Raw genomic sequence first — 23,949 nt, forward strand, 5'->3', positions numbered from 1 at the left:
GGCAAGAGTGCAGTTAGGAAGGTGATCAGTCAAGAGTTTATGGAGACTTGGAGTGAGGTTGCAGCATTATCCAACCTAAAAGCTTGTTTCAGCTATAGAGTTCACCACAATCTTAATTCTTAATCTTGGAAGATTCTGAATTTTTAAAGTCATTGTCTTATAAGTTGTGAACAACAAAGAGTGTAACTCAGCAAATTTATTTCTTCGGTGGTTATACAATCTTCAGCCAGCAGTAAGTCACTTGGGAAACTCATGACCAAAATGTTCATGAGCTATTCTGGGGGACCAGTTCTCTAAGTCAGCAGACCTAGAAATTCTCCAGCCCTGGTCCTAAATATAAGAGTAATTAGTCATTGCCTTTAATACAATTATGCAGATAAAACTGGGGTTATTAGAAGTCTGCATACTTAGAAATGAAACATTAGGAGGTGCTACCTCAGATCTTGAGCCTGTTATGTTACATGGCTAACATTAAAACTTTACCGACAGTAGAAATTTGTTGTTCCTCTCAGAGCAGTTAGCTAACAAATCCACATGTGGCTTCTGGTTAATGTATTAGGCATTTCTGGACTGTTGGACTGAAGAGAAAATCATAGTGATATTCTAGACATATTTGTTGAGCTCCCCCTTTGTGCAGGGAACTATGTACTATGTACTAAGAATAGATATAAATAAGATTTGATCCCTACCCTCAAGAAGCTTATTGTTCAGTGGGAGAAGCAGATAAGTATACTGGGTGTAAGTACCATAATACACAAAATCTTTAGGTATATGCAGGAAAAACATAGAGTAGTGGGAGATTAAGGACTAGTAGAGGCAGTTTTCAGGATTTTTTTTTTGTGAGAATTAAGCTATAAGAGGCAAAGGAACATCTAAGCCCAATGGAAGCAAATTTTTAAAGTATGAGTAGCTCCCATGGCCAAAACTGGAACAATTTGAACAACGAAATGAAGTAACATGGAATTATAACCCAAAGTATAAAATAAATATGTGAATCCATGTTGATATAAACAAATGATTGAATAAATATATAGAGAAGAGACAAATTTTCCATGAAGAATTCCAAATAATTTATGTAGGTAAATCAAAGAGATGGAGCATAACTTTCCATTCCAGTATGGTCTCTGCTTATTGACTTCCCTCCCAAAGAGTACAATATGGAAAAGGAGAAAAAAAGAGTCAATTTAAAATTGAGAAGCCTTACAAAGACTACCTTGGCCAGGTGATCAAGGTCAACATCCAAAGTGGTAAGTCATGTTGATAGTATATACTGTTGATAAGATGCAATGAAAAATGGCATTTTAACTCTGATCTTTCTTCCAAAAATAACCACGTAACCCCAGCCTGAGAAAAACACCAGATGAATCCCTGTTGAGAGACAACCTACTATAGCAGGGGTCTCCAACCCCCAGGCTGCAGACTGGTACCAGTCCGTGGCCTGTTAGGAACCAGGCCGAACAGCAGGAGGTGAGTGGTGGGTAAGTGAGCATCACTGCCTGAGCTCTGCCGCCTGTCAGATCAGTGGCGGCATTAGATTCTCATAGGAGTATAGTCCCTATTGTGAACTGCACATGCGAGGGATCTAGGTTGCGTGCTTTTTATGAGTATCTAATGCCTGATGAACTTACATGGAAGGAACAGTTTCATTCCCAAACCACTACCCCACCTCTGATTGTTTCAGCTAATAGAGTTCTCCACAGTTAATCTTGGAAGATTCTTAATTTTTAAAGTCATTATTGAGTTTCCATAGACGTCTGGTCTATGGAAAAACTGTCTTCCATGAAACTGGTCCCTGGTGCTAAAAAGGTTGGGGACCACTATACTATAGTACCTGATACTAAATACCACAAATTAGTTCTTCAATACCTCATCAGTGCTCAGTGACAGTTTTGTCAAAAGTCATCAGAAACAAAGTCTGGGCATCTGTCATAGCCATGAAGAGCCTAAGGAGACTTTACTGTGCTATAACTGGATGGGATTTTAAAGCAGAAAAAGACATTACATAAAAACAAATCTGAATAAAGTATGGACTTGATATTATTGTGTCCACATTGGTTCATTGATTGTAACACACATACCATACCAACATAAGATGTTAACAGAAGAAGTGGAGTGTGAAGTATATGGGAACTCTCCTACCTTTGCAATGTTTCTGTACATCTAAACCTTGTTCCAAAATTAAAAGTTTATCAAAAATTTTTTAAATTTTAAAGTATGAGGATTATTATACTCAAAGTGGAAGACAAAGTAATGGGAGTGAAAGCTGGAGAAGTATAGATTATAAATCAGTGATCTGTTCCAGTTGTCAAAATAGGGACAAAGAATAGGGAGTTTAGAGATTTACATTTCAATCCCAACTTTGTCATTAAGAAATTGTGTCGTTCTGAAGAAGATGGTAAACCTCTTCATATTTATCTCTAAGATTATGCTGTACAAAGTCCATAGTCATTCTTGGTGATTTAGTCTCAGATATCTGAGTGCTGGTAGTTATTTATTTATTCTTTTTCCCAGAGATCATTACAGCTTCTCAATATGAGAATCAAGAACTTTTTCCATTCATGTATGATTTTAATTTGTTACTTCAAAGAACAAATCACAAATTTGTTCAGTTTTAGAGTCAAACTTCCTAGTGCCTAAATTCTGAAAGAGGTCTTAGGCTGGAAGTAGGTAGAATTTCTCATGAATTTTAAGTTCAAGTTCCCGAACATGGTAGCAGTTGACGTTAATTATTGTGTGAAATAATCACCTTTGGTAAACAGCTGAAAGAATTTTTTTTTTTTTGAGACAGAGTCTTACTCTCTTGCCAAGGCTGGAGTGCAGTGGTGCAGTCACAGCTCACTGCAGCCTCAACTTCCCTTGCTCAAGCAATCTTCCCTTCATAGCCTCCTGAGTAGCTGGGACTACTGGCACACACCATCATGCCCAGCTAATTCTTTTAATTTTTTGTGGAGATGAGCTCTCCCTATATTGCCCAGGCTGGTCTCAAACTCCTCCCACCTTGGCCTCCCAAAGTGTTGGGATTACAGGCATGAGCCACCACACCTGGCCCTGAAAGAATGATTTATCCTAGAAAATTGTTTGTGTGAGCTTCATTGGAAAAGCAGCTTAATAATTCAGTTCACTCCCTTCTTTGATACCTTAGCTAGTAGTTTGTAATGGGTATGAGCAGTTATTCCGAAGGAATGAGTAAAGTTGTTGAACCACTTGCATATGGTGGTTTCATTCCTTCAATAAAAATTTTAGTGGGCCAGGCATGGTGGCTCACCCCTGTGATACCAGTACTTCGGTAGGTCGAGACGGGCAGACTGAGCTCAGGAGTTTGAGACCAGCCTGGGCAACATGGCAGAATCCCATCTCCACAAAAAATACAAAAAATTAGCTGGATGTGGTGGTGGTGCACACCTGTAATCCTAGCTACTTCGGGAAGGCTGAGGTGGGAGGATGGCTTCAGGCTGGAAGGCGGAGGTTCAGTGAGCTGAGATCATGCCACTGCACTTTAGCCTGGATAATAGAGTGAGATTGTCTCAAAAAAAAAGTTCAAAAAATTTTTAATTAAAAAGTCAATTTTAGGCCGGGCACAGCGACTCACACCTGTAATCCCAGCACTTTGGGAGGCCGAGGCAGGCCGATCACGAGGTCAGGAGATCGAGACCATCCTGGCTAACGGTGAAACCTCGTCTCCACTAAAAATACAAAAAAAAAAAAAAAATTAGCCGGGTGTGGTGGCGGGCGCCTGTAGTCCCAGCTACTCAGGAGACTGAGACAGGAGAATGGCGTGAACCCGGGAGGCAGAGCTTGCAGTGAGCCAAGATAGCGCCACTGCAGTCCGGCCTGGGCGAAAGAGCAAGACTCCGTCTCAAAAAAAAAAAAAAAATCAGTTTTAGTGCTTACTGTGTGGTAGTCTCTTTTCCAGGATAGGAGTCGGCACATTTTTTCTGTAAATAGCTAGATAGTAAATATTTTAGGCTTTGTGGGCCAGAAAGTCGTCATCACAACTACTTAACTCTGCTATTGTAGTATGTGAAAGCAGCCCTAGAGAAAATGTAAACAAATGAGTATGGCTGAGGATAGAGAGGAGAAAGTGCTTTTTTTATACTCTCAACAACCAGTCAATTCTGCAATGGACACTGGCTGGGTGTCCTCTAATTCAATTCAGTTCATACACTATCTACCTGGAGATGTTACTGATGGAAGGTATCCGAGTTACTGGCAGTGAATTTGTACCGCTCTGCAACAACCTCAGTTCTCGCCGCCTCAGGAGAAAGAATTTGACCAACAGGCATAAGGCAAGAAAAGAGACCGAGGCAAGTTTCAGAGCAGCAGTGGAAGTTTATTTAAAAAGTCTTTAGAACAGGAAAGCAAAGAAAATACACTTGGAAGAGACCCAAGCAGGCACCAACATCAAGTGCCGTGTTTAACTTTGATTCTAGGGCTTTTAGGCTGGCCCCTTTCCCATGATTCTTCCCTTAGGTTGGCCTGCCCCCATGCAGTGTCCTTACCCTTGGGAGGTGAGCATGCGCAGTGTGTTTAGGAAGTTGTACACATGCCTGCGGCTCTCTTCCTCTTCCCAGTGGTGTGCCCCCTGAAGGTCATACTCCGCCATTTTGTCTCTTAATACACATGCCTGGGAAGTTGCATCTCCCTGGTGTCTGCATTCAGTTAACACTTCAGTGCAACAGATGTGGACCATCAACAAGTGAACTATCCCTGGTGCCCAGCTGCCAATTTATCACTTTTAGAGAGGCAATGTGATAATTGTTGAACCATCACCCAACATTCCTAGTGGGTGGGAGAATAGCCCTCTCCTGCTCCACGCATGCCTGTCTAACCACCTGTAAAAAATATAGCATCAGATCCCACAAGTGACGGCTCAGTCCCACAAGACTTCCCCCCTACCCACACCTCCAATGTCGGTTGCAAGCTCTGGGTGGTTTTACCTGTTCTTTTCACAAACTGTAAATCAGGGTTCCCATGAACCCTTCTTTGGGTTTAATTTTCTAGAGCAGCTCACAGAACCTAGGGAAACACTTAAGTTTACCAGTTTATTAAAAGGGATATTTTGAAGGATACAAAGGAGCAGCCAAATGAAGGTCTACATAGGATGAGGTCTGGAAAGGTCCTGAGCACCTGCACTTCCATCCCAGTAGAGCTGGAGTGTACCCCCTCCTGTCGCATAGATGCATTCTGCTATCCAGAAGCTCCACAAACCCAATCTTTCAGATATTTTTATAGGAACTTCATTACCTAGGCATGATTGATGAAATCATTGGTGATCAACTCAACCTTCAGTCCCTCTCCCATCCCCAGATGTCAGAATGGGTGGGGCTGAAAGTCCCAACTTTCTAATCATGCCTTGGTTTTTCCAGTGACCAGCCCCCATCCTGAAATTACCATCCAGTCATTAGTCAACTCATTAGCATACAAAAAGACACTTAACGCTTTGGAGATTCCAAGAGTGTTCCAGGAAAGGGGACAAAGACCAAATATGTATTTCACAATGTCACACTGCTAACAAAACCACTGAAGTGTGAGTTGTCATGTGTCACAGAAATTTTTTTTCAAGCATTTAAAAATGTAAAAACATTTATCTCTCATGAGCCATATAAAAAAAAATAAAAATCCACAAGCTGGATTTGGCTTGCAGGCCACAATTTGCTGACCCCTGTTCTAGGTGCTGACTAGACAGCAGTAGCAGGAGAAAGAAAAAAAAAAAAGATGAAAATCCAAACTTTGCTGAGTTTGCGTTCATTCTAGTGGATAAAAGTACGTCCACAGAATGCAATTCTCTTTCCACAATGGTGTGGAGCACAGGAGCCTGGAAGGCCATTTTAGAGGGCATACCACCCAACTAAGAGGTTTGTTGTTGTTGGCTTGCATGCAATTTCCACAGGAGTGTACACAGCACTGTTATACCTTGGTATGTGTGCTTTCAGAGAACCAAGGAACACTTTTCCTGTTAAACCTCAGTAATGTTGGGCAGGGTGGTTTGTGCCTATAATCCCAACACTTCAGGAAGCTGAGGTGGGAGGATGGCTTGAGCCCAAGAGTTTGAGACCAGCCTGAGCAACAAAGTGAGACCCTGTCTCTACGTAAGATTTAAAAAAGAAAAAAAGGAGGAAAAAAAAAAAGCCTGGTGTGATGGTGCCTTCCTGTGGTCCCAGCTACTTGGGAGGTTGAGGTGGGAGGATCACTTGAGCCTGGGAGGTGAAGCTGCAGTGAGCCATGATCAGGCCGCTGCACTCCAGCCTGGACAACAAAGTGAAACCCTGTCTCAAACAAACAAATAAATGAAGCTCTGGAGACAGAACTTTCAGAGTTTCTTTGTTTTTGTTTTTTAGACAGTCTCATTCCATCGCCCCTGCTGGAGTGCAGTTGCACAGTATCAGCTCAATGCAACTTCTGCCTCCCAGGTTCAGTGATTCTCATGCCTCCCAAGTAGCTGAGATTACAGGCATGACCCACCACGCCTACTTAACTTTTGTATTTTTAGAAGAGATGGGATTTCACCCTGTTGGTCAGGCTGGTCTCTAACTCCTGACCTCATGAGGGTGATCTGTCAGTGTTGGCTTCTCTTTTCTTTTTCTTTTTTTTTTTTTTTTTTTTTTTGAGACAGAGTCTCCCTCTGTCACACAGGCTGGAGTGTATTGGCATGATCTCAGCTCACTGCAACTTCCACCTCTTGCAGAACTTCAAGCAATTCTCATGCCCCAGCCTCCCAAGTGGCTGGGATTACAGGCGTGCACCACCATGCCCAGCTAATTTTTATATTTTTAGTAGAGATGGTGTTTTGCCATGGTAGCCAGACAGGTCTCAAACTCCTGGTCTCATGCAATCTGCCTGCCTTGGTCTCCCAAAGTGCTGGGATTATAGGCGTGAGCCACTGTGCCCGGCCCAGTTCTATTAATGTATCTATAACAAAGATAATTTAGAGGTCTGAGGTTGAGATTATTTTCATTGAATACTCTGAAAGATTTGTGCTTAAGATATAGCCTGTTGAATGTGGGGAAACAGGATATTTTACAAGGCTGGCTTTTAATTTTTTCCCCTTTTCTTTCCCTTTTTCTCCCTCACCTTTCTGGTTCTTTCACCCTGAGCTATTGAAATTTCTTTTCTGAATATAAGGCAGTTTCTCAGGCTTGTAGCACTTGTATGGAGACTTGGAACCTGATTCTTTTTTGGAATGACCAAATCTCTTATAAGTATTCATATCTTATAGCTAATGTTTGTGCACTGGCTAATTTTGAGGGGTTAAATTTTGAAAGAATTAATAAATTACTTTTCTGCTAAATTAGCTACTATTAACAGGTAGCCATTTTTTAAAATATTCTTAATGTTTAGAGACTAAACTTTATTCCAGGGGTGTCCAGTCTTTTGGCTTACCTGGGCCACACTGGAAGAAGAATTGTCTTGGGCCACACATAAAATACACTAACACTAACGATAGCTGATGAACTTAAAAAAAAATTGCAGAAAAATCTTAATGCTTTAAGAAAGTTTACAAATTTGTGTTGGGCCACATTCAAAGCCGTCCTGGGCTGCATGTGGCTTGCACGTTATGGGTTGGACAAGCTTGCTCTAGTCAGTGTTTACACTTTAGAAGTCCTCACTTCCCCTTCCCAAATTCCATTTGGTGAGTCCCAGGAGAGACTCCCATGAGCTCCACTCCATGGTTCCCATGGGAAAGGCAGCCTTCTATTCCTAGAAATGGAATGTGGTGCTCTGTGCTGTTGAATTGCAAAGCTTTGTGGAACAGTTTTAGTAATATATCTGGAAAGGCTTCTGGCACTCTTAGAAATTAAAAAGCACTCCATGAATATAGGGCAGCATTAGCATATGCATATTAAAATCTAGTCACTCCTCAGTTTTTTTATTTTTTATTATAGGGAACAAAGAAGTATAAAGTATAAAAATTACCAAAAAAAAAAAAAAAAAGGAAGGTCAAATGGCTATTCTGGAATTTTCTTTTTTTCTTTTTTTAATTTTTGTTTAATTATACTCTAAATTCTGGAATACATGTGCAGGATGTGCAGGTTTGTTACATAGGTATACACAGGCCATGGTTGTTTGCTACACCCATCAACCCATCATCTATATTAGGTATTTCTCTGGAATTTTCAACAGATGTAGGGGCCAACAGGTATGGGGGTTATGGTGGCAAGACAGGGTTTGAGACTGGGAGAAGAGGAGGCCTGGCTAACAAAGGTGGTCTTTCTCTGTAGATGAGACATCACAGGTAGCAGCCCTCAGAGACAATAGATGACAAATGTTTCTTTCAGACCTTTAAATGTGTCAGACACTCAGCCGGGTGCTGGTGGCTCATGCCTGTAATCCCAGCACTTTGGGAGGCCACAGGGAGTGGATCACGGGATCAGAAATTGGAGACCAGCCTGGCCAACATGGTGAAACCCCGTCTCTACTAAAAATACAGAAACTATCTGGGCATGGTGGCGGGCACCTGTAATCTCAGCTACTCCGGAGGCTGAGGCAGGAGAATTGTCTGAACCCGGGAGGCAGAGGTTGCAGTGAGTGGAGATCACACCATTGCATCCCAGCCTGGGTGACAGGGTGAGACTCCATCTCAAAAAAAAAAAAAAAGGTGTCAGACTCTCAGTTCATCCTTTCTAGATCCAGACAAGGGAGGGCCTCAGAGAAAGCCTGCTGCATCAGTGCAGATTCTATACAGATGCGAATCTCCCCCACACAAGACAGTTTTGCAGGACTACTTCTGTTTCAAGTCCTCTGAAAAACCATCTCAAAATAGGTCAAAGAAATATATTTTGGAAAAAAGATTTTTATTTCCTTTAGCATCACCCCCAACCCTGCCCTACCTTTTGAAATTTTTCTTTCAGAAAGTTTCTCATGTTAAGAACCAACTTGATAGCTTTAGAGAGATTTGTTTTAGAGGCTGGTAGATAAGAGATTGGAAAGGAGGTGAGGAACAAATTGGGATAAGCAGAAGAGAGCAAATTTAAATAGATCATCTCATATCTTCTTGAATTAATTTCTTAGTCCTGAGAATAGGTCAGTTCAGTTAAATTGCTGTGTCTCATTCCAAGAGGTGGTATCGTAGATGAGCTAGGGTTCTATATATGATACAGGCAAACAGATCTTTAATAAAAGACATTTTATTGGAAACAGAAGAAAAAAGTTAATTCATAGAGTTGTCTATAAACTAGTTCTAGAGTTTCAAGTTCTGGATTTTCTGGCATTGTACTTTTTCCTATACTATAGAATCAGGTGTTCTAGTTAACTTTTTAAGTAGTCCATGCATCAACAGACACAAAGGCTGTTTATATTGCAAGTTGCTGTGGTGATTTCTCTGGAAGTTTATATCAAGTTTTCTAGCTTCAGTTTGTAGGGCATTAAGAAAAGCAGTTTTATTTTTTAGTGATTTCAAGTCAGAAAAATAGGAGAAAAATTAGAAAATGTCGGTTTGGAGACTTATAGCCAGGAAAGAATTTAGCATTTAGATCAAATTGTAGACAAATAATAACTAAAAAACAATGGTCAGGGCTAGAATCTAATGTCACATGTACTATAGTTTTCTTCTAAAACATATTTTTTCTCTATAATCTCCCATTTGTACCAAAGATAAATCATAGTGAAACCAATACATTTGCAAAATAAGTTTTAGTCATATTGTACTTAGCCTGATGATTTATATAAAGTACAGCAATAATAATGATTGGCCATATAGGGTCTTTTCAAGTTGGTTTTGCTAGAACTTTTTCATAAGGAATCTCAGATTAGACTTTAAAAATGCTCTTAATGTTTAGGAGCCAAGCCAAAGTTTGTAATACTTGTACAGATTTGGTGAATTAATTTCTTTCTTTCTTTCTTTCTTTTTTCTTTTTTTTTTTGTTCCTAAAATATCTTGAAGTTCCTGTACCTGTCAAAAAGTGACATTTTTTTCTTATCACAAGGTTAGGAACCTTGAAAGGGAACAGTTGAGGCAAGATAGTAGGTTAGTCTTTAGATAAAGAAAATGTGGTACCTATACATCATGGCATACTATGCAGTTATAAAAAAGAACAAGATCATGTCCTTTGCAGGAACATGGATGAAGCTGGAAGCCATTATCCTCAGCAAACTAATGCAGAAACATGTTCTCACTTATAAATGAGAGCTAAACAATGAGAACACATGGACACAGGGAGGGGCCTGTTGGGGGAGGGCAGGAATGGGAGGGCATTAGTGAAAGGAGCTGCTGCATGCTGGGCTTAATACCTTGGTGATGGGTTGATAGGTGCAGCAAATCAGCATGGCACATGTTTACCTATGTAACAAACCTGCACATCCTGCACATGTACCCCAGAACTTAAAAAAAAAAAAAAAAAAAAACAGATGACTGGACACGGTGGCTCATGCCTATAATCCCAGCACTTTGGGAAGCCAAGGCAGGCAGATCACAAGGTCAGGAGTTCAAGACCAGCCTGGCCAATATGGTGAAACCCCATCTCTACTAAAAACACAAAAATTAGCCAGGAGTGGTGGCCAGCACCTGTAGTCCCAGCTACTTGGGAGGTTGAGGCAGGAGAATCACTTGAACCTGGGAGGCAGAGGTTGCAGCGAGCCGAGATTGTGCCATTGCACTCCAGCCTGGGTGATGGGGCAAAACTCTGTCTCAAAAAAAAAAAAAAAAAAGATAGTAGGCCACTCTTTTTTAGTCTATTGGCTTTAAAGTCATCCTCAATTCCTCAAAGCAGTCTGGTCACATTTAAAATGTGACATTCCAGTCAAAGCCTTGGTAAAATAACCAGTGTCTCTAATTGTGTCCTGTCACTGAAGAAAATAGATTCTTATTAAACTTACACAAATAAATCTATTGCCATAAAATAAAAATACTCACAAATAGTTTCTGCATTCTGGAGGAATTGGGTAGAGAGAAAGGTAAATGTTTCAATTTTGTTCACAAAAGTTAACTTTACTCAATTGCTGTAAGCAATATAAGAGGGAAAAAATTTTCTTGACTAGAAAATAACATAAAAAGAACAATTTTTTTTTTTTTTTTTTTTTTTAAGACGGAATTTCACTCTTGTTGTCCAGGCTAATGTACAATGGAGCAACCTTGGCTCACCACAACCTCCGCCTCCCGGGTTAAAGTGATTCTCCTGCCTCAGCCTCCCGAGTAGCTGGGATAACAGACATGCACCACCACACCTGGCTAAGTTTGTATTTTTAGCAGAGACAGGGTTTCTCCATGTTGGTCAGGCTGGTCTCAAACTCCTGACCTCAGGTGATCTGCCTGCCTTGGCCTCCCAAAGTGCTGGGATTATAGGCGTGAGCCACTGCACCTGGCAAGAACCAGTAATGTTTTAAAGTGAAAACTTTAAAATCATTTGCCTTGCATTAGTTCAGTTTCATGTAATTAATTCTTCTGCTTGATGTTAGGTTAGCATTTTATGAGTCCAGTTTTTCTCTTTGAAGGTTTTAGAATTTTTACCCGATCCAATTATATGATCTCACAGTCATAAGCAGAGGTCATTATTTCAGAGTATCTGTCACTTTCATATCCATGAATTTACTTGAAGAAGCACAATGTTTGAATAGTAGCTGATTATAAACTGCATTTTTGTGAAGAAACAGAGTGAAACAATAGTTGTGAATAACCAAAATTTAGAATAGCCATCATTAAAGATACAATTGACACGGAAATTTGTTATTTCTGTAGCAAACAACAATTTAACAGGATAATCATAACTATGACTGATAACATATAACAAGATATATCAAAATTTTTGGAATCTAACACAATTTTGGAACACATATTAACACACTTATACAACTATAACTCAGAGATTGTTAAACACTATTTCTTATTAACAATACTTCCTGTATGACTTTTACATACCAAATAAGACTAACATGTCTCTGTTGGACTTCCAGGGGCTTTTTTTTTTTTTTTTTTGGAATGTCTAAAAGTTAACTTGAGTTCAAAAGGACATGTTAGAATTAATTTTGGGAAGTTTGTCAAATATCAATGGTTTGAAACACTTGATATTAAAAAAGAAAGGTTTGGCCAGGCACGGTGGCTCATGTCTGTAATCCCACCACTTTGGGAGACCAACCAGGCAGATTTGGTGTTTGAAACCAGCCTGTGCAATGTGGCAAAACTCTGTCTCTACAAAAAATACAAAAATTAGCCAGGTATCGTGGTCCACCCTTGTAGACCCAGCTACTCAGGAGGCTGAGGCTGGAGAATCACTTGAGCCCAAGGAGATCGAGGCTGCAGTGAGCTGTGATCATGCCTGGGTGCACTCCAGCCTGGGTGACAGAGCAAGACTCTGACTCAAAGAAAAAAGAAAGAAAATAAATTTTTAAATTATTGCTTTGGCTAAATAACTACTATTTTACAGTTATGTTGATCCTATCTTGATCAATTCTTTTAAACTTTTTTTTGTTGTTGTTTTTATGAGACAGGGTCTCACTCTATTGCCCAGCTGAGTGCAGTGGCATGATCATGGCTCACTGCACCTCAGCCTCCCAAACAGCTGGGACTACAGGTACATGCCACCACACCTGGCTAATTTTTGTATTATTTATAGAGACAGGGCCTCTCCATGTTGCCCAGGCTGGTCTCAAACTCCTGGCCTCAAGCAATCCACCTGCCTCGGCCTCCCAAAGTGCTGGCATTAGGTGGGATCCACCACACCAACCTTAAAGATTTGCAAAGCAAAACCTTTACTCCTTTGATGGGGCAGTTTTCCAAATAATTAAAAGATTTCATAAAGACAGCATAAGAAAATGTGCTCCTAGTTTTGGGGTGGGGGAGGGGTTGTAGTTTATTTAAAAGGTGAACAAAAATATTTTATTATCTATTATTAATATGACATAAAAATTTTGTTGAAAAGAACAAATTTTATCCTTTTTATGTATCCTTAATATTAAAGTTAATTTTAAGAAAACTTTATAAACATCTAATTTTAGTTTTGACAACACAAAATAAGATTCTGTAAATAAGATTTTATAAAATATTTTATTTCATTTCAACTGTATTTTAAATTTAAAACAACTTTTTAAAAACCTTTACACTAGAAAAAATTACTTTCTCTTTAACAAAATCCATATGTTGATGTCTTTTTGTAATGTTTTATTAAAAAGACATTTTACTTTTCTTATATCTATACTTTGTGTATAGAATTTTAAAATATTTAGTAGTTTCAATAATATATTAATTACAATTTTAGCTCTTAATAACCCTGATTTTTAATGGAAAACCTGGGAAGTAAGTAACTGTGATTGTTATGTGTCAGGTGCAGAGCCAAGTACAGAGAACAGGACTGTGAAGACAGTATCTGGAGGATCTGACCCCTATTAGCATAGCCTGGAAACAGCTGGACCAGGGAGAATAGGGCCCAGGCACTGTGAACACACATGTGTCCCCAGTCCTCATCATGGCCACTCGTCTAGACTCCAGAATCTAAATACTCAAAACCAAGACATAAGTTCAGAGACAAATTAAGCTAGTATTAATATTACAGAAATAAGAGTTTTATGACCCTAAAACATCAACTAGAGACAATATAAACCAGTCTGACGAACAGACCCAAGCAAACATGTCTGAATTAAATTTTGAAGATGTTTTTATTTTATTTTACTAATAATTTTTAAACTAGCTTTATTTATTAAAGATTTCTAAAATCACATTAACTTGAAAGTATTTGGACATACTTACGTTATGAGTACTTATTAATTTATGTCAATCTGGTACCATGTACACAATATGCAAACACAGACATGTACATATGTGCACAGAAAAATACACAAATATAGATTTTGTAGCTTTCGTTTAAAAATTTTAGCCATGAAACAGGTAAAACTCACTAGTTTAAAAGGATAGTTAAATTTTGCCTCTGTAAATGGAATGGGTTAAAGTTTGTTCCACATGGCTAGAAGCCCTTATCACATTTTGGAGTAAACAAGGTAGCAAATTTACATATTAAAACACAGAGAGAATTTAAGCTCTTTAAAGAAGTTTGGGTATATTAAAGGAAGATTAAAAATGGGTATCAAGGTAAAATCATAGGAATAAAAATAAATCATAAGAATTTACCATAAGATTTTACAAGGAAACCAATTTTATTTATCAGTTAGTTTTAAATTTAGTCTTCATTTTCCAACTAGGCCACTGAGCTCAGGGCAGAACCCAATAACAAACAGAGTGAAAAAAGCATATGTAGTTTTCAGGGACTGCTGTGGTTTGTTTATCCCCACGAAGTCTCATGTTGAAATTTGATTTCTAACATTGGAGGTGGGGCCTGATGGCAAGTGTGTGGATTGTGGAGGTAAATCCCTCATGGATGGCTTGGTACCATTCTCATGGAAGTAAATGAGTTCTCTAACCCTTTGTTCCTGTGAGAACTGGTTGTTGAAAAGAGTCTGGCACCTTCTCCTCTCTCTTGCTTCAGCTCTGTCACCATGTGAGCTCTGTACATGCCAGCTCCCTTCCTTTTCTTTTTCTTTTTTTTTTCTTTTTTCTTTTTTCTTTTTTTTTGAGACAGAGTCTTGCTCTGTCACCCAGGCATGCAGTTGCACGATCTTGGCTCACTACAACCTCTGCCTCCCAGGTTCAAGCAATTCTCCTGCCTCAGCCTCCCAAGTAGCTGGGATTACAGCTGCGTGCCACCCCACCTGGCTAATTTTTGTATTTTTAGTAGAGATAGGGGTTTCACCATGTTGACCAGGCTGATCTCGAACTCCTGAACTCAGGTGATCCGCCTGGCTTGGCCTGCTGAAGTGCTGGGATCACAGGTGTAAGCCACCACACCCCGCCTACCTTTCCTTTTTTACTATGAGTGGAATCAGCCTAAAGCCATTGTGATGGTTAATATTGAGTGTCAACTTGATGGGAATTGAAGGATGCAAAGTATTGTTCCTGAGTGTGTCTGTGAGGGTGTTGCCAAAGGAGATTAACATTTGAGTCAGTGAACTGAGAGAGGCCACCCCACCCTCAATCTGAGTGGGCACCATGTAATCAGCTACCAATGTGGCTAGAATAAAAGCAGGCAGAAGAACGTGGAAGGACTTGACTTGCTGAGTCTTCCAGCCTTCATCACTCTCCCATGGTGGATACTTCCTGCCCTTGAACATCGGACTCCAAGTTCTTCAGCTTTTGGACTCTTGGACTTACACCAGTGGTTTGCCAGGGGCTCTCTGGACTTCGGCCACAGACTGAAGGCTGCACTGTTGGCTTCCCTGCTTTTCAGATTTTGGGACTTGAACTGGCTTCCTTGCTCCTCAACTTGCAGATGGCCTATTGTGGGACTTCACCTTGTGATTGTGTGAGTCAATACTCCTTAATAAACTCTCCTTCCTATATACATCTATCCTATAAGTTCTGTCCCTCTAGAGAACCCTGACTACTACAGCCATCATCAGAAGCAGACAGTAGATCCATGCTTCATGTGCAGCCTCCAGAATGGTAAGCCAAATAAACCTATTTTCTTAACAAATTTACCCAGCCTCAGATATTCCTTTATAGCAACATAAATGGCTAAGACAGAGCCTAATACCTAAATATGTGGAAAGCAGGTGCAACTGGAAGGCAGACACCCAAAACTTCAAGGGTCCGATTTTTACACTGTTGTTTGGCACCCTAAATAGAAGGAAATGTCATGGGACTGGAGAGTGTATTGCTTTCAGAGTATACCTTACTGTAAGGACATTTCTGTAAGGCTGCTGGGTGACCTCATGTTAATCAGCCCACTCTGTGATCAGCCTGTCTCTCATGGGAATCTTATCCCTCAGTAGCAAGTGTTTCCACAGCCTCTAAGTGTTTAAACTGTACCCTTTTTATCTAAATTCACAAAGAAATAAGTAGCCCCCTGTAGAAATAACCATTTACAGCAACTGCTGTCAGCCACCTCCAAAACTATGGTTCTCACCAGTGACTAGTCAGTCACCATACACACAAAGGTCAAGTTTTCTTTTACAGTACAATGTAATTCCTTGTAACCACCCCCTCAACCACCACCACCACCACCACCACCACCAAAATGAAAGAGATCAAGGAATTTAATACAAAAGAGGGTAGAGCTTTAGACCTGACAAAAACCGGCCCAGGACTTTAGGAACTCCAGGAGGAAAACAGAAGACCTCCAAAAGAGGATGTGTGGTGTTTTTGCTGTGTTTCTCAAGGAGTCTCAGGGTTGCTAGAAGTCTCTCAGATTTTTCTTAATGTGGTCAAAGATAGAAAAAAGGAAAAGTAATACAAGTGGAAATAAATGGAAGAACAAGTCTTAGAGGAGCCAATTTGGGGGAGATTTTGAGCTTTTTAAAAGGCCAATGAAGTTTACATGTTTTTGGTTTTGGGGTTTGTTTGTTCATTTTAACAAAAATCATACCAATATGAATGGAAGCAAATGAGAACTAAACCTAATTTAAAATGGGTTTCAGTTGACTGAAAATAACTTCTCAGAAACAAAATCCAAAAGAGAAAAAGCAAAAACACTTCTAAAAAATATATTTGCCACTTAAATATCAGCTTTTGATTAAACTTCTGACCGTAGAGATATCTTCTAAAATCTCTGATTTTCAGATGTTAGCTGCGACACACAGCTGATATTCCTGGCTTTTGCACTTTTTACCAAAGTTGATCTCCCAAGTGACTTACCAAAATCAAAGTCTTGACCAAAGTTATGACTTAGTCAAAGATGCATGAGGCCTCTCTAAAGAGATGTAAAGCAGTCCTCACAAGATCTAGAACCACCCCAAAGACAGTTAAAGAAAGGAAACTTTCACTAGCTGCAAATGGAGTACAACCCACATCTGTCTGGCCATATTCTCTAGGATCTCAGCTTCTCAGCTGACTGTGAACACATAAAGACCCAAAAAGACTCGTATGCCCCCACAGACAGAAGGAGACAGGAAATCAAAAGCTGTTTAAAAGGGGAAAAGAATCAATAATCCTAAAAAGTGAAAAGTGACACAAATATCAAACCAAAAGGGACTGGTTTCCTGACTGAGAAGCAAACCCAGGCCAAAGTGGTGAAGCATGGAATTTTAACTAGACAACAAGGTGGAGTGGCTGTCATTAAAATACAAGGGATTTTAACTTTATTTTAAGTCAGATTTTTGCTCTTCAATTTTGTCAAGAGAATTTTTAAGGCTATCCACGACATTATTATGTGTCTTTTAAAAAATATGACCATTTCTCCGCCAACCATAGTCTATGGACCTTTTTACATAATTGAATATTTTCAATTATTGACATTTTGTGTCTAAAGGTTGACTTAACATGAGACATTTTCATGCAAAGTCTTCAGTGGTTGTAGAGTCTATTGTTTTGTGAATAAACAAATCTGAATCTATTTTATATGATATTAAAAAATTTGATCTCATAAATACAAACAAGACAATTGTTTAGAATGAGAGTCTAAAATCTTTTTTTAATTTAGGGGTCTTTCCAATTTAACAAATCCATCATTTGGCCACTGACGTTGAGAATTTCCAATGGTGTACTTATTTCAATAGCAACTTAATTCAATAAGTCTTTTTATCGAAAGCCCAGGGGGTAATTTACCAGGTTTAGAACAAGTTTTTAGTTTTCTGGAGAGGGCATAGAAGAGATGGTTTCAATTATCCCCCAAAATCTACTCCCAGGAATAGGCTAAAATACTAAAAGACTCTTGTTACCACATGTGGTTAAGGATGGTGTTTGTGTGTACAGTGCCTCCACTATCCCACATATTTGTGGGAGGCTGCCAGTCACAGACACATTAATCTGTGACATTGGCTATGCCCTCCTAGGATTGGACTTTCCCAGGGACAGCAAGGGTTGAGATAACAAAAGCTCCTTGTGAATGGGACCTTCTATTAAGACAAATCCCCCTGAGAGTTTGACATGTTCAGAACAAAAAGTGTGTGCTGGCAGGGCGCGGTGGCTCACGCCTATAATCCCAGCACTTTGGGAGGCTGAGGTGGGTGGATCACGAGGTCAGGAGTTCAAGACCAGCCTGGCCAACATGGTGAAACCCTGTCTCCACTAAAAATACAAAAATTAGCTGGGCGTGGGTGGCAGGCACCTCTAATCCTAGCTACTTGGGAGGCTGAGGCAGAGAATTGCTTGAGGCAGAGAATTGCTTGAACCCGGGAGGTGGAGGTTGCAGTGAGCTGAGATCAAGCCACTGCACTCCAGCCTGGGTGAGAGAGCGAGACTCCATCTCAAAAAAAAAAAAAAAAAAAAAAAAAAAATTGGGTGTGCTGATATGTCTCAGGGTTCCAAATTTTTTTAGGCTGGCCACCAATTTGAACCAAAAACTATATCCCTCCCTCTGCCATGATGGCAGAGACCAAGAAACAATGCTCCCACTTGTTCACAAGCCAAGCTCTCAAGGACATAAAACAAGATAAGAATGGAACCTCATCTGGTTTTTATATCAAAGACTCACAGCAGTTTGTCTAAATAAATGCCAGTCTGGTCAGAACTGCAAAACTGGTCAATCCACAGGGCTGGCCTGAACAACAGACATATGAGGGTTTTAGGTTTGTGTTCTACCATATGGTACCCCACTTTATGATAGGCAATACAAAAAGACAAAGAAAAATACCGTTTTGGGGAGAAAAAGGATTCAACAATATGAATATTTATACCAAAAGGTACACCAGAGTCACTACACCAAAGACTAGTCACACAAATCCTTTTCTCCCATTGGTCAAGATTTTAAAGGGGCAAAAGAAACAGTGATTTTTACCATCCATTTGACCAGACTACACAGAGAGAGAGGCAAGGAGCTTAGCTGGTAGAAATTTCTTACCCTTCTGCTGGCATGTCTGATCCTGAGTTTTCTTGTCTGTGGCTTCCAGAAGAGCAGAGTTTTGGTATCCTGCTCACAGTGCCCAAACTATAGGGGCCAAGGGAAAACTTCCCCTTTGCCCTGTGAAGGGTCGCTTAAAATCAGCTGACAAGAAGGCAGATGAATAGGAGAAATGGCATACAAATCTATTAACAAGCAGAGGAGAGAACCACAGAGTGATTGCCCCAACCTCCCAATAGGGTTCAGAAGCTTATATACCATACTGAGGTTACAGAAAGAATAGGGGCTTGCAGCCTGGCCCAAAACAGGTTATGGTGGTTGCTATATTTGGATGTTTGTCCCCCAAACCCTCATGTTGAAATTTGATACCCAACCTTGGGATTAGGGCCTAATGGGAGGTGTTTGTCATGGGGGTAGAGATTCCTCAGGAATAGCTTGGTGTCTTTCTCATGGTAATAAGTGAATCCTTGCTCTAATAGTTTCCATGAGAGCCAGTTGTTAAAAATAACCTGGCACCTCCCCTCTCTTGCTTTCTCTCTTGCCATGTGATCTCTGCACATGCCGGCTCTCCTTTATCTTCCACCATGAATGGAAGCAGCCTGAGGTTTTCACCAGGCACCAGACACACTCTTCCCAGCCAGCCGAGTTGAGAGCCAGATACACTTTTTTTTTGTTGTTGTTGTTGTTGTTGTTGTTTTCAGATGTTTATTTTATGTACAAAGAACTATCATGGCTTTTCATTGAGTAGATGCCTTGGATGATCCTTTGAAGGAAGATCATTTAGTCCAATTTAATGAAACCGATATCCTTCGCGTACTGACGGAAACACTGGGGGCACATATTGAGGCCATATTTCTGGATCAGACCCTGCCGGTTTGAACAGACGCGACAAGAGCGAGAACCCTGGCCGAATTTTCGCGGGTGGCTCCAGTACAGCTGCTGGTGACCCATCTTGCTCTCAGGAGTGCAATGAGGTAAAAGGCCAGATACACTTTTTTTTTCTTTATAAATGACTGAGTCTTATGTATTCCTTTATAGTGATACAAACAGATGATGACAATGGTAAATCTGACTATGGTGGTAAGACAGGGTATAGGAGGGGAAGAAGAGGAGGCCTGACTAGCAAAGGTGGTCTTGCTCTGTAGATGAATGAACCTCATAGGTAGCTGCCCTCAGACAGAGTAGATGGTAAATGTTTTTTCCAGACCTTTAAAGGTGTCAGACTCTCAGTTAACCTTTCCTACATCCAGACAAGGGAGGGCCTCAGAGAAAGCCTGCTGCATCAATACAGACTCTATACAGATGCAAATCTCCCCTACACAAGACAGCTTTGCAGGACTACTTCTCTTTGCAAGTTCTCTGAACAACCATGTCAAAATATGTCAAAGAAGTATGTTTGGGGACAAAACATTTTTATTCCCTTCAAACAGGCGTATAAAATGGCTTTATTCCTTATGCTGTTTGAACATAGCATCCGCCTATTTCTGTGTGAGCTGACCCACCATAGGCCATTGTATTAGCCTCTTTTCATGCTGCCGATAAAGACACCTGAGACTGGGAAGAAAAAGAGGTTTAATTGGACTTACAGTTCCACATGGCTGGGGAGGCCTCAGAATCATGGCGGGAGGCAAAAGGCACTTCTTACATTGAGGCAGCAAGAGAAAAATGAGAAAAGCAAAAGCGGAAACCGCTGATAAACCCATCAGATCTCATGAGACTTATTCACTACCATAAGAATAGGATGGAAAAGACCGGCCCCCATAATTCAATTACCTCCCCCTGGGTCCCACCCACAACATGTGGGAATTCTGGGAAATACAATTCAAGTTGATATTTGGGTGGAGACACAGCCAAAACATATCAGCCATCATCGCAGGTTCAATGAAAAGCTAGTTTAGGAAAATGCTCAAATTAAGATTTCTGAAATATCCCCTTTCCTACCACATGTCCAGTGCATTCTCTCACTGGAGAGTAGGACTTAGGTGGCAGGGGCTGAACCAGCATCACCTCTACTAGTCTTCTTATATGCAGGCAACAAGACTGAAGAAGGGAAAGGGAATTGAGATTGCAGGCAAGAGATGAGATTGTTTGTCAAGAAAAACCCCGATATTGATCATATCTATGGAGCCACAAGTGGAAGCCAAAAGCGGTCTTCCCAGTGTATTAATCTCTGGGAGGTGTTCTTATCTTCCAGCATCTACTCCCTTCTAGTTATCTAATTGCATTGTAACAAATCTTTATGACAGAAGTGGAATGCCTCTTTCTCCCTCCCTTTCCCCACCTCCCCTTGGTATGTGATGGTAGACAGTATAGTGACTTCGAGTGTTTATTTAACTGTGCATGCTTTTTCTCCATCGTCTAAACATCTGCCAGGAACCTTGACATTAGTTTCACCTCTCCTCTGGGGCTGAGAGATGGGAAAGAAGCGTCAGGAACTTGAACAGAAATCCAGCTCTCAGTACATTGCGGTAAGTAATCACTTTCTTTTTTTCCTTTCAGAGTAAAAAAACCTGTTTCAAACTCTCTTCAGGGCAACCAATGAATTAAATATCCTACTCATTGCAGACATGCTTCATATTTCACCATGATGGGCAGTCTTAAAGTCTCTACTTAACTATTGATAGCCATTGAGATCCCAGTAATTCCTGAGACACTCATGGCAGAATGGTTCTAATTATTAGACAACTTTTTCCTAGACTGAGCTGAAATCTGTCACCATGGAATATATCTTTCCCTTCCCCACTAGGCCTAGTTTTTCTCTGTATTAGTCATTCTGCCAGGCATTATGGAAGATATCAAATAGTGAAGGGCATGATCCCTTCATGGAGCTTTAGGCAGGTAAGATATACCGCATGGAAAATAATTTATACATAATATAATAATCCTATGAAGTAAGTATTATGCTTTCTTAAAACAAATGAGGAAAACACATTCAAAAATGTTAATTGCTGCATGTGTTATAGTGAAATGATTGTTTAGCCGGGCGTGGTGGCTCACAACTGTAATCCCAGCACTTTGGGAGACCGAGGTGGGTGGATCACCTGAGGTCAGAAGTTCAAGACTAGCCTGATCAACATGGTGAAACCCCATCTCTACTAAATATACAAAAAAATTAGCCAGGCATGGTGGCGGGTGCCTATAATCCCAGCTACTTGGGGGACTGAGGCAGGAGAATCGCTTGAACCCAGGAGGTGGAGGTTGCAGTGAGCCGAGATTGCACCACTGCCCTCCAGCCTGGGCAACAAGAGTGAAATTTTGTCCAAAAAAAAAAAAAAAGTTTAAAAGGCAGAATTACTGGAGTGCTAAATGGGTTGTATAATGGATGTAGGATTTGACTGGCATTCTAAAAATTTGAGTCATATGGGTAGTTTACTTCCCCTGATCAAGTAGATGTCAAGGGGCACAGCTGAGAGCTATCTTCAAGGAGGACAATGTGTGCACATGGTGACACTGTCTGTTAAGACACTAAGGTGTTGTCTAGATCTGATGATAAATTAATTAGTTTATGGTATTATTTATCTGATGATTAATTTATAGCAGGAAGGACTTCAGCTAGGCAAAAGAAAGAACTATGAACCTAGCTGGTTGCTAAAAAACTGGAAGGTACTACCAATGGAAATTGGTGACATCTCCATCCTTGGAGATCATCAGAGGTGACCAGACAACTACAGGTTCTAATGATTTCAACATTCAGCTGCCCAAAGGCAGGGGCCTGGATGGAATTTTTCTTTCTGGTACCTTTCAGATCTAAGAATCTGATCCTAATTCAGAGGTAGAGGAAAACGGGTAAAATATTTCTCTCCCTAATGTGATAGCAAGTAAAAATGAAAAATAAAGGGCCTAAGGCTGGCTGTGATGTCATTCACCTGTAGTCCCACCTACTTGGGGAGCTGAGAGAAGAGGAGTGTTTGAACCCAGAAGTTTGTCGCTAGCCTGGGCACATAGCAAGACCCTGTCTTTATAAACAAAACAAAATAAAATAAAAATTTAGAAAATAATAGAAGACCTAATTCTCCTTCTTGAAAATAAAAATAAGAGAAAAGACACACCCCCATCAACCCTGCCCTGCAATCCTCAACTCTTTTTTCAGAACTTTTCTGTCCTTCCTTTTCAAATGTATATAAATCTTCTCTTTGGCTAAATAAGTTTCTCAACTCAGGAATGTTTCCTGCAGGGCCTGGGAGTCATCTTTTTGAAATGCAAACATCACGGAAGATAGTGTCCCTATCTCCGAGTTCCTGTGGGAGGGTTAGAGCCTAACTTCAGTGGGTACCTTGCCCCAATTTGCAAAATTATCTTCTGTCATAAAGATATGGAAAGTTTGTTTTTCCTCCAAATAAAGCCAACACAGGTGGTCTCCCCAATTACCAAGATAAAGTTAGGACAAACTGTGTGTGACAAAAGGTGTTGTCTCTTACTTAAGGACTAGTGATTGTTTATCTTGGGAGCATGAACGTACTGGGTTGTATCTGCTTGGCTGTACAAGGGGGGAGTTTCCTTTCTGCCTTTGCAATCTCTTAGCAATTGCATGTGATGCACATCACATTCTGGTTTAATGGTTATTCAATAATAAAAATAAACGGTTATTCAATAATAAAAATAAAAATGTTTTATGGCCAGGTGCAGTGGCTCATGCCTGTAATTCCAACACTTTGGGAAGTTGAGGCAGGAGGAGTATTTGAGTTCAGGAGTTTGAGATCAGCCGGGGCAACATAGCAAGACCCTGTCTCTATTTTTTTGTATAAAAATTATTTAGGCTGGGCACAGTGGCTTACGCCTGTAATCTCAGCACTTTGGGAGGCTGAGGCAGGTGGATCACCTGAGGTCGGGAGTTTGAGACCAGCCTGACCAACATGGAGAAACTCCGTCTCTACTAAAAATACAAAATTAGCTGGGCATGATGGTGCATGCCTGTAATCTCAGCTACTCAGGTGGCTGACGCAGGAGAATCGCTTGAACCCGGGTGGAGGTTGTGGTGAGCCAAGATCGCATCATTGCACTCCAGCCTGGGCAACAAGAGAGAAACTCTGTCTCCAAAAAAAAATTATTTAAAAAATTAAATTTAAAAAAAGTGTTTTGTTTCTCTACTAACTTTGTGGAGGGGATTTCTGGGTTGGACAAGATCTTGGTTTTTTTATTTTCTCAATTTTTGTGAATGAAGGTAAGATGACTGGCAGTTTTTGAATAAAGTGGA

At 40.4% G+C, this 23,949-nt stretch overlaps 1 protein-coding gene across 1 annotated transcript; it reads right to left on the bottom strand.

Annotated features, from left to right (window-relative positions):
- Positions 1-19,507: 19,507 nt before the first annotated feature.
- On the bottom strand, positions 19,508-19,731 carry LOC112441161 (small ribosomal subunit protein uS14-like). Its single transcript, XM_034941202.3, has one exon. It carries the CDS (start codon positions 19,704-19,706, stop codon positions 19,536-19,538), a length of 171 nt encoding a protein of 56 aa, XP_034797093.1. The 5' UTR covers positions 19,707-19,731; the 3' UTR covers positions 19,508-19,535.
- Between the last annotated feature and the right edge of the window lie 4,218 nt (positions 19,732-23,949).

The sequence above is a fragment of the Pan paniscus genome, chromosome 1 (assembly GCF_029289425.2).
Source record: "Pan paniscus chromosome 1, NHGRI_mPanPan1-v2.0_pri, whole genome shotgun sequence".
Taxonomy (NCBI): Eukaryota; Metazoa; Chordata; class Mammalia; order Primates; family Hominidae; genus Pan; species Pan paniscus.

Coding starts and splice junctions, on each gene's coding strand:
- LOC112441161 (XM_034941202.3), bottom strand. CDS start 19,706: ATGGGTCACCAGCAGCTGTACTGGAGCCACCCGCGAAAATTCGGCCAG.